The sequence below is a fragment of the Cladosporium halotolerans genome (assembly GCF_011745625.1).
Source record: "Cladosporium halotolerans strain TM138-S3 chromosome Unknown Sca44, whole genome shotgun sequence".
Classification (NCBI taxonomy): Eukaryota; Fungi; Ascomycota; class Dothideomycetes; order Cladosporiales; family Cladosporiaceae; genus Cladosporium; species Cladosporium halotolerans.
Window position 1 is genome coordinate 143,199 of NW_027191495.1, and position 12,775 is coordinate 155,973.

The 12,775-nt window shown below is 53.0% G+C and overlaps 6 protein-coding genes across 6 annotated transcripts; 3 read left to right on the plus strand and 3 right to left on the minus strand.

Annotated features, from left to right (window-relative positions):
* Positions 1–881: 881 nt before the first annotated feature.
* Positions 882–2,003, minus strand: WHR41_08372 (uncharacterized protein; the record flags this gene model as incomplete). Its single annotated transcript, XM_069376976.1, has 1 exon — positions 882–2,003. One exon carries the CDS (start codon positions 2,001–2,003, stop codon positions 882–884), a length of 1,122 nt encoding a protein of 373 aa, XP_069225860.1.
* Positions 2,004–2,320: 317 nt separating this feature from the next.
* Positions 2,321–4,845, plus strand: WHR41_08373 (uncharacterized protein). The gene is made up of 5 exons (XM_069376977.1): positions 2,321–2,955; positions 3,012–3,071; positions 3,130–3,137; positions 3,194–3,303; positions 3,354–4,845. Exons 1-5 carry the CDS (start codon positions 2,608–2,610, stop codon positions 4,013–4,015), a joined length of 1,188 nt encoding a protein of 395 aa, XP_069225861.1. The 5' UTR covers positions 2,321–2,607; the 3' UTR covers positions 4,016–4,845.
* On the minus strand, positions 4,228–5,787 carry WHR41_08374 (uncharacterized protein; the record flags this gene model as incomplete). The annotated part of the gene is made up of 2 exons (XM_069376978.1): positions 4,924–5,787; positions 4,228–4,869 (listed from the first exon to the last, which is right to left on the minus strand). Exons 1-2 carry the CDS (start codon positions 5,422–5,424, stop codon positions 4,228–4,230), a joined length of 1,143 nt encoding a protein of 380 aa, XP_069225854.1. The 5' UTR covers positions 5,425–5,787.
* A 658-nt stretch (positions 5,788–6,445) lies between these two features.
* On the plus strand, positions 6,446–8,525 carry WHR41_08375 (uncharacterized protein; the record flags this gene model as incomplete). Its single annotated transcript, XM_069376979.1, has 7 exons — positions 6,446–6,750; positions 6,804–6,810; positions 6,866–7,312; positions 7,371–7,547; positions 7,601–7,864; positions 7,913–8,055; positions 8,110–8,525. 7 exons carry the CDS (start codon positions 6,446–6,448, stop codon positions 8,453–8,455), a joined length of 1,689 nt encoding a protein of 562 aa, XP_069225855.1. The 3' UTR covers positions 8,456–8,525.
* On the minus strand, positions 8,441–10,949 carry WHR41_08376 (uncharacterized protein). The gene is made up of 6 exons (XM_069376980.1): positions 10,825–10,949; positions 10,316–10,770; positions 10,013–10,242; positions 9,851–9,954; positions 9,647–9,791; positions 8,441–9,587 (listed from the first exon to the last, which is right to left on the minus strand). Exons 3-6 carry the CDS (start codon positions 10,185–10,187, stop codon positions 9,139–9,141), a joined length of 873 nt encoding a protein of 290 aa, XP_069225856.1. The 5' UTR covers positions 10,188–10,242; positions 10,316–10,770; positions 10,825–10,949; the 3' UTR covers positions 8,441–9,138.
* Positions 10,950–11,288: 339 nt separating this feature from the next.
* On the plus strand, positions 11,289–12,752 carry WHR41_08377 (uncharacterized protein; the record flags this gene model as incomplete). The annotated part of the gene is made up of 3 exons (XM_069376981.1): positions 11,289–11,702; positions 11,785–12,220; positions 12,394–12,752. Exons 1-3 carry the CDS (start codon positions 11,532–11,534, stop codon positions 12,750–12,752), a joined length of 966 nt encoding a protein of 321 aa, XP_069225857.1. The 5' UTR covers positions 11,289–11,531.
* Positions 12,753–12,775: the final 23 nt, after the last annotated feature.

A 12,775-nucleotide genomic window follows, 5' to 3' on the forward strand; every position in this document is an offset into this window, starting at 1 on the left:
AATTCGCAATCTTTCCGCACGTCAATTATCATGGTGTTGTATTGGGACATGCTAGACTATTTAGCTTTGCAATTGGTCAGATGCAATTCGGTCTTTGTCCTACATATCAAACCGGCGATGATGCCCACCTCAGACCTCACTACAACTACTTTCCGTCCGATATCATCGTCTATCTTGACTCAAGACGAGAGTAATTAATCCTATTGTGTAGAAAGCTCGAGTTTTCTCACTTTCACCGACAAAATGGCTCAAAACCCCAGAATTTGACGAAAAATAGGGCAATGTAAAAAATTCTTGTCGGTGTCACAAAAATCGATGCATCGACCGGGAATCGAACCCGGGGCCCAGGCAGTTACACGAGGGTGTACCTCGACCATCGGAGATGGGAAGCCTGGATTTTACCACTAAACCATCGATGCGATAACGTGATTCGTCGCTCGATACAAAAGGTTCGAGAATAGCACACATATTGCTATTAAACTTGCACGGCGTCTCCCCATGACAAATGGAGACAAATAGGAAGATCAGAACGGACAAAACTCGATATGGATGGATTTTGGGAAGCGTAGGACCACTGACGGCTTCGCAATGGCCTGCGGAAGGAAATCGTTATCAAAGATGATTCCAGACGAAAAGATAAAAGAAAACGTACACGACATTACATTAAAGGGGCTACAAGGCAACATGTGTAGACAAACGAGAGGCGACATGTGATCATAGGGCTCAGCATCAGAAAGAAAGGGCCATGAAGCCCATCATTGTGGTATCTATGAACTGACATCACCTCACCACATTTCATGCAATCGTGACCTCAAAATGCCCGCTAAGAACGCCAGAAACACCACGCCATTAAAACAATGTCAACAAAGGACGTCCTCCCCTTACAAAATCTCCTTGAGCTGCTGCTTTTGTTGAGGAGTCAAAGTCGTCGGGTACTTGATCTTTACGCCGACAACAAAGTCACCTCTCTGCGAAGGCGTCTTGCTCTTCGGCATGCCTAGCGAAGGGAAACGCTCTTCAAATGTAGGCTGAGTGGGCCCGGCGCTACTAACGCTGACCTGCTTGCCGTCGATCGTGGATACTTTGCGTGTCCAGCCGGTCAGAGCCTCCTTCAGATCGATCTCAACGTTGTGACGGATATCATCATTCTCGCGGGTGAACAAAGGATGCGTCTTCTCTTTGACGATGAAGTGTAGATCCTGCACGCCGCCTTCCACTTGATCGCCCATGTCGGGGTACTTGATCTTGGAGCCTGGCTTCAAGCCTCGCTTGATGGGTACGCTGAGGATCTTGTCTTCAACGCTCTGCTTGCCGGTGACCTTGTCGAAAGTCTTCCGTTGTACCTTGAGCTTCTTCTGTGCGCCGTTGAAGATATCTTCCAGCGATACCGGCAAAGGCTTCTCGACAACAGTGGTTTCAGGTTCAGGCTCTCGTCTTCTTCCGCCACCGAACGACGAGCTGGAGGTCCTTCCACCGCTCGGTCGGCCACCCGCGCTAAAGGTGCTGCCTCCAAACGGCGATCCTCCAAATCCAGAGAAGATGTCGTCCATGTCGTCTCCGCCTCCACCCATCGAGGCGCCGCCTCCCCTCATGAACTCAGCGAAGATATCCTTGGGATCCGAGAACCCGCCAAAGCCTCCTCTGCCGCCCGGTCCGCCGCCTGTGCTGAAGTGGAATGTCCTTCCTCCTCCTCCGCCAGGCATGCCTCCGAACCCGCCTGGCATGCCGCCGCCGCCTGCGAATGGATTTCCTTCGTCTCCCGAAGGCGCAGGGCCCGCCTTGCCTGTAATGAAGTCGTAGCCATAATTGTCGTAGTTTCGTCGCTTCTCGGGGTCGGACAGGATCTCGTAGGCTTCACTTGCTTCCTTGAACTTCTCGGCGCCGGCAGGGTTCTTATCAGGGTGGTTCTTTAAAGCGTTTTTGCGGTACGCTTTCTTGATTTCTTCAGCTGAGGCGGAGGATGACACGCCCAGCAGGTCATACAGCTTGGTGTCAGACACCATCGTTGCTGTGTTGTGTGTTGTATATTGAGTGTTTTGGGAAAGTGCTTTGAGGCCTCTGCGGGCTCAGCCAGTGCGATAAAGGTGTGAGTAAGACAAAGTCAATGGGTCAAGCGTGTGTGATCGTTGGTTGCACGAGCATACTGCGGGTTTGCTTTGAAGACCTGGGCAGCGATATGCAAGGCCAGGCCGGCTCCGCTATATGACGTGGTCATCCAATCATATAGAAGCTACGCGAATGTTCCATGTGAGATCCACGTGACCTGCATACACATGCTATATTGGAGGGAGTATAAAAACTCATACCATTGAACTGGCCTAGTCCTCATGCACGGCACACGCCAGAACGCAGGATTGCTTTTAATGAGAGCCGCAAAACTCTCGCGACGCTGTTGACATGTGTGCTATCTTTAACTTAGGATGCCGCCATTGCTGTGACGTAGGCGCACGCGGGAGCTCAGCAGCGCAAAGCCCAAGCGCAAGATCGCGTCCTAACGTCGCGTCTTCTTGCCCTGGGGCCTCCCGCACATGATTCTCGGGCGATAAGCCGCTTTATCAGGTACCAACTCCCCGATGGATATTTGATATCGCCTTGCACGCCGATGAAATGACGACGTTCAAGATCCAGCCGCTGGCGCGTTTCGCGGGCGCCAGTACATCGATTCGTCGACCACGCGAAATCACACACTTCTCCTACGACGATGATCGAAAGCTCTACCCTTTGTCAGATCGATCGCTGCAATACTACTATCCGCCTTTCATAGATGCACCTGGGGAGCCGGGCCATGGTAGGCCGCCTATTGATCTGTCAAATGGCTTTGAGACGTTCAAGAAGCACGATGATTCGATCGACGAGCACCTGGACTCACTGCTGGAGACTTTGATGGCTCACGAGCAGGAAGAGGGTCAACGCGTGAAGTCAGATGTCGTTACTTGGCGCGGTATCATGACAAAGGTCGATTCCGTACTGATACTCAGCGTGATGAGGATGCGTGCTAATTCTCACCTCAGATCATGACGGCGCCGTTCGATCTATTCAATGAGTTTGAGCTCAACGCGACCTGTTTCCAGGTGTGAAACATATGACATTCGATACAAATCACAACACTTATGGCTAATATCTGTCCAGGGCACCGTGTAAGCGCATCCAAGAGGCTTGCAAACCCTTCGAAGGACATACTGACCACCCGCAGGTTCATCGAAGAAAATCATGCGAGTAAGGCAGCAGACATCAAAAGCCAGCGAGACAACTCGCGATCACATAATCGAGGCGGACCTTCACAAGAAATGATGCAGTATTGGGGTATTGCTAACAACTTTCCTTTCGCTGGATCTTCATCTAACCCATCCCAGGCTATAAATTCGAATCACTAGCTCTGCTCAGCAAACCTTGGGCAGAAGCTACGCGAGAAGAAATCGAGAACCGAGATGCCAAGCCAGTCGACAGCGAAGCCCAATACTGCTCCATCGTAACTACCGGCATAGGCGGCACCAGCATGATCCTAGGCGGCGAAGTCGACGCAGTCATGGGTGCAAAGCCCGACAATCCAAATGATCCGATACCATGGGTCGAACTCAAAACCGCTCAGCAGCCAGTCACGCAAAAGGACGACGTGAAATACGAGCGAAAACTCTTGAAATTCTGGGCACAGTCTTTCCTCCTTGGAGTACCGAAGATCATCGTCGGTTTTCGATCACCGGACGGCCACTTGCTAAAATTGATGGAGCACGAAACACAGAAGATTCCTTCCATGGTAAAGCGGCAAGGGCAGGGGACGTGGGACGGCAACACTTGCATCAACTTTGCGGCGGCGATGCTGGACTTCATCAAATCGACGGTGCAGGGCGATGGCGTTTGGAGGATACAGCGTCGGCAAAAAGATGGTTTCATCGAAGCGTTCCAAGTCGACGGCGTGGATCCGAAGAGTATCGTCACGCCGGCGTTCAGAGCGCATCGGGAGCAGATCGTCGCGAAGGAAGTGGCGGCTATGCTAGGCAACCAAATGAAACAGTAGCTGACACAGATACCCCAGAATTTTGGTTGATCACCACGGCGAGCACATCCGGAACGAGATCGCGAATTGCCGGATAGAACTTCACTGATGAGTTGAGATTCGGCTAATGTGATCGAGTGACAGAAAGCGACCTTCTTGCAGCGAAAGTGAACAAATAGAATTTGTGCTTGATAATACATCGAAATAGAAGCTGCAAAGCGCGATAGAGGTGCTTACTTTTTCAGCGCATCCTCATACTCGACAGCGATACTGATGTCTCGCCTGATGATGGGATCCTCGCTCCCGTGAGATCCACTGCTAGTCCGCCGGTCTGACTTGTTCGACCGGTGCTTGTTAACAAACGCGTCCGCGCGGTAGTCTTGCCCATCTGACCGCAATTGAATCTTGTTCAAGTCGTCTCCGTTCTGGGAGCGGCCGCCCGTCCTCTTCTGCATCGATCGCATCTCTAGTGCGCTCTCGTCGCCTGTTCGGCCATATGAGTCTAGACCGTATCCACCACCGAGTTTGCGCGACCTCGATGAATAGTCGCGACCGATCGCCTTGTTGTATCCGCGGACGAAGCTCTTGAGAGTCGGGATTGTCGATGAGACCAGAGCATAGCCAAGCACGACTTGCTGCCAGAGTAGACGATTGGCGACTGCGAGGCCATGGTCGTCGGCGATCAGGAAGCGGTGGATTGCCACGCCGTGCAGCGCGGAGAGGACGATGCAGGGAATCCTGAACGCGAAAGCCGCCACGACAGTAACTTTGATGTAGGCTTGCATCTGCAACGGCATGACAAGCGCGATTGATAAGGCGATGTAGCACAGCTCAAGGAAGGCGTCGGTTCCGATAACGATGCCCCAGCGGATTGTCTGTGTGGCTTATTAGCAACTGGCCTCGAAATCAACTCAGTCTGCAAAGCGTACCTTTCCGGCGCATGTTTGTGGCTCGAAGATAGAGTGAGAGGGATTGCAGCCAACATTGATGACCAGAACGCTCGCAACGCCCCACGCAATAGTCAAACCCATTGCGATGTTGGCCGCCCACCACGCCATCCGAAGGTTCTGGGTCAACAGCCGCTTGATGAAGAACATCACGCTGATCTTCGTGAGCGCGATAGAGACGAGGAACAAGATCTCGTTAGCCATCATGCCCGCTCCCAAGGATTTGGTGACATCTTCCGGCTGCAGCTGTGAGCTGATTCCGGCGCCATCTGAAAGAGAGATGAAAACGCCAATATATTGTCCGAACGCAACGATTGTCGCTGCCAGAAGTGCCCAGTCGTCGTAGCCCAGTGAGCGGTATTTGATCACAAAGCGGGCAATGAGAGTCGTACTGCTATACAGCAGACTCAATATCGCTGCCACCCATACCACGCCAGCTCGGTCTGTACTCGTCACTTCGGAGAAGATGTAGTGATCGGCCATCGTGCGCCTAGAAAACGGTGTTGCTGTCGATCAACGCGCAACAACGTGGAAAGAAAAGGCGATGCGGGGCACGGTGCTGCGCCTGGCACCCCAGGGGATCGGCTATGGATAACGTAGATGTAGAAGCGAGCGTGAGGCACGGGCGGCCATGAGAAGGCACAGGAGTAGTTCGTAAAGGAGCCACGGGAACGACGCAACAACCACGTCCAGGCCTGCGATTCATGCTTTCCAGTCTCGCCGTGAGTAGAGTTTGCCGACGCATAAGCGTGCAGTCTGCAAGGTTCGGTCCTTGCCATCATCCTTGGGGCCTCGCTTAGAGCCTTCAGATGGCTGAATGGGGCAAATTCAGGCTGAAGGATCCTAACGAGTGGTGATCATTGGGTAGTGTCGTGATAAGGCGGGCCGTGAGAGTGTCGGGCCAGGCACTTAGCGCACCCCACGTCTGTAACGCCTTTGCTCTATTCGGCACGTGCGCCGGTAGTGCTCACGCCTGCCGCGGGTGGACTCGGGAGGGCGTAGTCCAGGCTGGCCAGCTCGGTCCACGAACTCAATACTCGTCCTCAGAAACAGAACTAAAACCAAACCAGGGTGCCGGCCCCGCCATCTTATCTGGGAGTTTGAGACTATTGCGAAGTCTGCGCTTTTGCGCCTCCCAGCCCAACCGCTCGTGGCTTAGAGGCGTCTGCAGGATTGCGCGAGAAACAACGGTTGGTGGACCAAGGGCGACTTGCGCCGCGTTTCTGCTCACGCAATGGAGCTCTTGCTGAAACTTGCCCCGGTTTGGCCGAGCCCTTGTGGTCTTCTCGTCCCCTGGCGAATCCATGGTGCCGGCCTTGCAGCAGCGCTACTGCGTATTGGATAGATGGCCGGCAGAAGGTCCTTTCCCATGGGCCGTACACACCCCTGTGGCGCTCAACCTGCAAAAACGAGTCGGCAACCCTATCATGTGACCGGATAGATTCGAGGTCCTGTGCTCTGGCCCGCCGTGTCCCACGTTCTTCAAGCCACCCATCCCGACAATATGGCCGCATCGACATCCATGCGTGTTCCTCCCGTCGCTTCTGCACACGCGAACATGCTTGACCGAACCGCCATCCACGTGGCGAAGGATGACTTCTCGCCTGGCGTCCGCGAGGTGACGGAAGCAGATCAGATATCTGAGAAACTGTCGGACAAAGGCGACTACCACGATCACTTGCGGGATTCCAAGCGATATGGCACGAAATTCGACAAAGCCGACATGCGTCGCATGGGCAAGAAGCAGGAGTTGAGGAGAGATTTCCGCGCTCTGTCCGCTCTTGCGTTTACCGTGATTCTGCAGGGAAGGTACGTTACACAGCAGTAGCCAATGTCATTTACGGATGCTAACAGATTCGCAGTTGGGAGGTACGCTCAAGGTTCAAATACTGATGTTCATGAGCAATAACTGATCTCTCACAAGGTGCTTCTGGTAGCTTCCACACAAGGTCTCGTTTGTGGAGGTGTTGCTGGTCTGTTCTGGAGCTACATCTGGACATACGCTGGAATGACCTTGGTGGTCCTCAGTCTGGCGGAGATGGCCTCCATGGCACCCACTTCCGGCGGACAGTATCATTGGGTCTCTGAATTCGCCCCTCCGAAGTACCAGAAATTCCTCTCCTACCTTACCGGCTGGATGTCTGCAATGTCATGGCAGGCTGGTGCCGCAAGTGGACCATTCCTGGTCGGCACCTTAATCCAGTCGCTCGTGTACATCAACCAGCAGAGCTACAGCGCTACGAACTGGCAAGGCACGATGATGGTCTGGGCCATCACTTTCATCGTCTACCTGGGCAATGTTTACGGCGGAAGAGCCATGCCGGTCTTTCAGAACGTCATGCTGATCGTGCACGTCTTCGGTTTCCTTGCCGTGAGTAAAAAGCGAGAGCAGATGTCCCGCCATGTCTGGAAGCTAACTTCTTCGACAGATCATCGTCATGCTTTGGGTCCTGGCCCCTCGCAACTCTGCAAGTGTGGTGTTCACTGAATTCTACGATGGCGGTGGCTGGTCTAGCATGAGCCTGGCACTCATGGTTGGACAAATCACAGCGATTTATGCTTGCATCTGTTCTGATGCTGCAGCACACATGAGTGAGGAGATCAAGGTGAGGATTGCAAGCGAACATGATCTAAGAACTCTGTGTTGACGACGATTTAGGATGCTGGGCGTACAGTTCCCAAAGCCATGATCGGCTCGTACCTGCTCAGTGGTGTCATCTCGCTCATCTTCTTGGTGAGCTACCTTTTCGCCATTGTCGACATCGAAGGTGCGATCAACGAAGTCAATGGCTACCCGTTTCTTCACGTCTTCCAAGGCGCATTTAGTATGGATGCCGTCAACGTACTGTCGTCGATTGTGACTTGCCTGATTTTCGCTGGCACTCTTTCATACAACCTGTCTAGCAGTCGGCAGATGTGGGCCGTAAGTTATGCTTCCTCCATTAATCGTTTCAGTTCTAACTCGCTACAGTTCGCTCGTGACGAGGGTCTCCCGTTCTCCAAGTGGATCGCCAAAGTCGACCCATCATTGGAAGTTCCGAAGAACGCTGTTCTTCTGACCGCAGTGCTGATCATCATTCTGTCTCTGATCAACATTGGATCTGATGTGGCCTTGTAAGTGAGACTCGTACAACAAACATCAACTTCTGGCTAACCTCGGCATCACAGCAACGCTATCATCTCGCTCAACCTCGTGTGTCTCATGTGGACATACATGATCTCAGTGGGCTGCGTACTCTACCGCCGCGTCTACCACCCGCACCTCCTGCCCAAGTGCCAATGGAGCCTGGGCAAATACGGCGTCGCGATTAACACCGGCGCATTCTTGTACTGCACGTTCGCATTTTTCTGGTCATTCTGGCCAAACGAGGTACCGGTCACAGCGGAGAACTTCAACTGGGCCGTCGTCATGTTCCTTGCCACAGCCATCATCTCCGTGGTGGACTGGTTCGTCAGGGCACGTCACGTCTACAACGGACCGGTTGTTTACTCGGAAGGCTGGAAGGAGAAATAGCCTGATTTCATCTATTTTACTTTGTACATATATTCCGTGAAAATCAAGAGACGCCTTTTACGATCCAGAACTCGAAAGCATCTAGGGCACAAATTGTCCGCTCTTTAGCAGCTCGGAAGGTTCCCCGTTTGACAGTCACGGCTCCATAGGGCTGTAAATCACAACAACAAGGTTTTAAAAAGCAATCAGAGTTAATAAGCTACAGATCCGAGATTTCCAGATTCGTGGCAAGGGTACTCGAGCCTAGTCCCGTTGCCCGCTAGACGCGCATCGCTACGGTGTCCATGCGTGGCCCTCCGCGTCATCCACGGACCGCTTGTCAAGCCCTGCGGAGACGCGCTCGCATTTCGCACTGCTGCCCGATCGAACTCTAGGATCCTCGGTCATTTCAACCCATGCGGCTGGCGGCCGTCGTGTGATCCTCACATCCAGTGCAGGGGTTTGGGAATGCTAGCGCATGCCCGCCCTTGTTCCGGTCGGGTCCGCGACGGCACGTGGCCGGCTTGTTCGATTGAGTGGTGGTCTGCCCTTCGTATACCAGACACACACTACGAGCCGCGGCTTCCAGGCCTTGGTGTCATCAGGGACCGGTATGAAAAGTTGCAGCGTCGGCAGTTGCGTTTGCTTGGGTCAAGACTTGCAGTGTCCATACGACTCTCCACTTTGAGCGAAAGAGATGTGGATCACAGTCCTTGGTAGTATCTTTCCAGATGCACGTCCAGCGTATCCCTGCTGCCTTCTTCGCTCTTCACCGGGGCTACGATCTCGCTTGGGTGAATGGCATTGAACAGCACCATCATGGCAAACATCAGCAGCGCGTCGAGAGCGTAAAGGTAGACTTCATGGCTCAAGATGTACCCGTCGTTACCCTGGAGATACTCGACGGCCCTGAAGATAGAGCGCACCATGATGAGCAAGCTTGCACCATACATGGTGTACAGGTGTTTGCGCCATGGACACGACCAGCCCGAGCGAGACCGGATGGTTGGCTGGCGGACTAGTCGCCGGTGGAAGGCGCAGGCGGAGACCATGAAGAAGCCGAAGAAGGCGAGTTGTACGAACAGGCCGACTATGATTATGCGAGAGCCTGTGTCCAGTGCTTGGAGTGAGCCGGACGATTGGTAGCCGCCGCCTGTTTGCTGGATCAGCGCTGCCCCCTTGGAGGAGCAAATGTATTGACTTCCGACTGACCTCCTCCTTGCAGGACAAATGACAGTACATCGCCCGCGACGAATATCTTTGTGATCCATTTGTGTTTTACTACGGTGTAACTTTCCGCGTCTGTCCTGGTCACTAGTCGTCCAAACTCCATGTAAATGGTGGCAGCAAATAAAGCCTGCACATATCGACTATTAGGCATGATCTTTCTAGGAGTAAAACTCGATAAGCTCATACCGGCGCGACCAGCAAGAAAATGGCTTGGATGATATAAGGGCCCAGAGTCCAGTCTGGCGACTGGCGTCCAGAAATTGCGCGGCCAACGTATCCGATGATCTCGACTAAGGAAACAAACCACATCAGCGAGGTTCAAAAGCCCACGAATGGAAACTGTCATACGGAGACCTCCGACTACCAGCGGAATCGCAACCCAGCATCGAGTCCGAAACATCTGCCAGCTGTGAAAGACCGTCGTGCCCAGGAAGAGGAGAATGAAGACAGCGGCTCCTGCTATCGACGGATCATAGTGGTAGAACTTGAAGCCACCTTCATCCTGACGGCCTTCGAGTGTCATATCTTTCCCGGTTCAGAGTGTTGGGAGACGTCTGATATGAAGTGGACGGTGACAACTTGTTAGGAATGAAGTTCGCCGTTAGCTCTTGCGTGCCAGAAAGTGAGGAAGAGATGTGCTGTGAGACCAACATTTGCACTCTCTGTTGCGGATGTTGCAAAAGATATCGTGGAGCGACGGTGGTCTGTGAACTCTGAGGGTCGGTGGGCCGCCATCTTCGCAACGTACTAATTTCGTTACACAGTATTCCGTCAAGAGTTGTCCTTGTCAGCCCTGATAAATATGGTGTGTGCGCTGGCTGTGGTACTAATTTTGAATAGGGAGGTTGACGAGTCCTTTGCCAGAGGGCCGCCGAGCGGCGGCACACCAGTCCGGACAGACCGACAGACTTCGCATTATTCGCAACGCAAAGATCTCATCGCGAGACTAATGCGTCCAACGATGGCGCTATCATCCGGGATGCGTGTGAGCAGCCGTCCACGAGTACCCAGATCTTCTCTGGAGCACGCCAGGAAAGTCTGGGTTTCTCATTGCTCAAGTATCTCTATCATCTAGAGCACCTGAAAGCCGAGAGAATGCTTCAACGCTGAAGGAGATGATCAGTTGCACAGGACACTGGGATTTTGTCGGTTCTACGCACTCGGCGATGTTTACTGTACTGGCGCCATCCTGCGCAATTCGATATTGATCACAGCGGAATGCTCTTGCCAAAGCCCAGATTGACATTGCTACCTTTATGCCTGTCACAATGCAAAGACTTCCAACCTCATGCCATCTTGGCTTTACCGTGATATCTATCTTGGAGCAGACGGCATGTGCCCAATGGCAACCAGAGCAGAGTGCCGATGGTCATACGGCTGGCATGAGGCTGACAAGTGAATTCGCCGAATAGGAGGCAAGCCAGATCCGCCTAGCCTGATATTCGCAGGCAGCTTTCATGATCAACGCGGTCCGATGATGGTGTGTGCACTCTTCCCTCTCCTCTGCTGAGGAAGGTGGCGATGAACCTGTGGGACTAGCCAAAGCTTGGCATTGATGCCTCGGACAGTTCGGATAGAATGCGACTACCCGAAGCCTGGACCTCCTTCACTTGCGGGCAAAACCACCTGCTCCATCCAAGCTCGAAATGTCAAGTAGCGCGGAAGAAATGCGAGCATCCGCATTCCTCGGTGTTCATGCAGTAGCACCTTGATCTTGCCGTCTCATCCTCCCACTTCCCGCGTGGCCCTCTGCTTCGCAGATGCCGGACCGAGCGCATCTCGCATCAGGCCTTTGTCAATCGAAATCGTGCGAGGCAGACCCTGTCGCCCAACTGCATATCAAGCTTTGTTATTTGAGGTCATACAAATGTCCGCCTCGCCAGCATCGCATGTCTCGCACGAATCATCGACTCGCGCGGTAAGACAATCTACAAGTATACTTGCGGCCTCGCGCAGCGCCACTTCTGCTCGACATTCGATTCAGAAGCACACCAAAACGAGGACAGGCTGCAGGACTTGCAAGAAGCGCAAGATCAAGGTACATCTATCCTTCTATCTACAGTTCAAAATTTGTCCTAGGCATTGGCGTTTGTACGATCGACCTGCTTACTCTCTTGCAGTGCGATGAGGGTCGTCCGTCATGTCGGAACTGCACCAAGCACCTTGTACAATGCGACTTCGCCTCGCCAGCCACGCGCCCAAACAGCATAGTACCTGCAGAGGCTATAGCTCCTCTCAATCTCCTCGATTTAGAGCTTATGAACAACTTTACTGCCTCTACGTACAACACACTCTCCAACAACTCGACTATCCGCAGCGTGTGGAAGAATGCAATTGTCCGGAAAGCCCTTGGCTGCGACTTTCTAATGCGAGCCCTGCTTTCAGTTTCTTCCATTCACATGGCACAACACAGGCCAGAGCAAGAGCATTTGTACTTGTCACACGCCATTGCTTACCATGACATGGCGAGTCGAAAGGCCGTCTCACTTATGGGGACGATGCTTCCGGAGAACATTGAAGATCTCTGGATCTTCAGTGTTTTGACTGTCTATTTCGGTAAGTACCCACGACCCGGTCGACGGTCATTCTCCATCAAGCACGGGGTTACGAGAGCAATACCTGCTAGCCTAGGGTTGCCTTCTTGGCTTTGCCTTCCATTCCACCTGTGGGAGATTTGCAGGTGCGAAAAGCCCTCGCCCGATTACTGTTGGCTGACAAGTGCATCTAAGCTTTGGGGAGCCCCCGAAACTCACGATCTGCTTCCAAGTACGGTTACGATCTCTTGCCCGAATGGATGTTTTTATTCAATGGCGTCCACCAAATATTCTTCGCTCTGCAGTCCACCTCATATGCTGGCATTGTATCACCGCTACTGAACCATGGCACCGAACTCTGGACGATATCCCACCAACCAAAACATGAGAATGCGAACATCTTGCACGAATTGAGCTCTAGGATAGATGCTTGGGTTCGAGACGAGGGAGATGCAGCGATATACCAACGCGCGATTCGCAGTGATGTTGTTGGGTCGGTTCTTATTGGTGCGGTGCTGGTTTGGTTGGTGCTGGCTGGTGCTGGTTCGACTTGATCTGTAAGTGGTTGGTAGTGGTT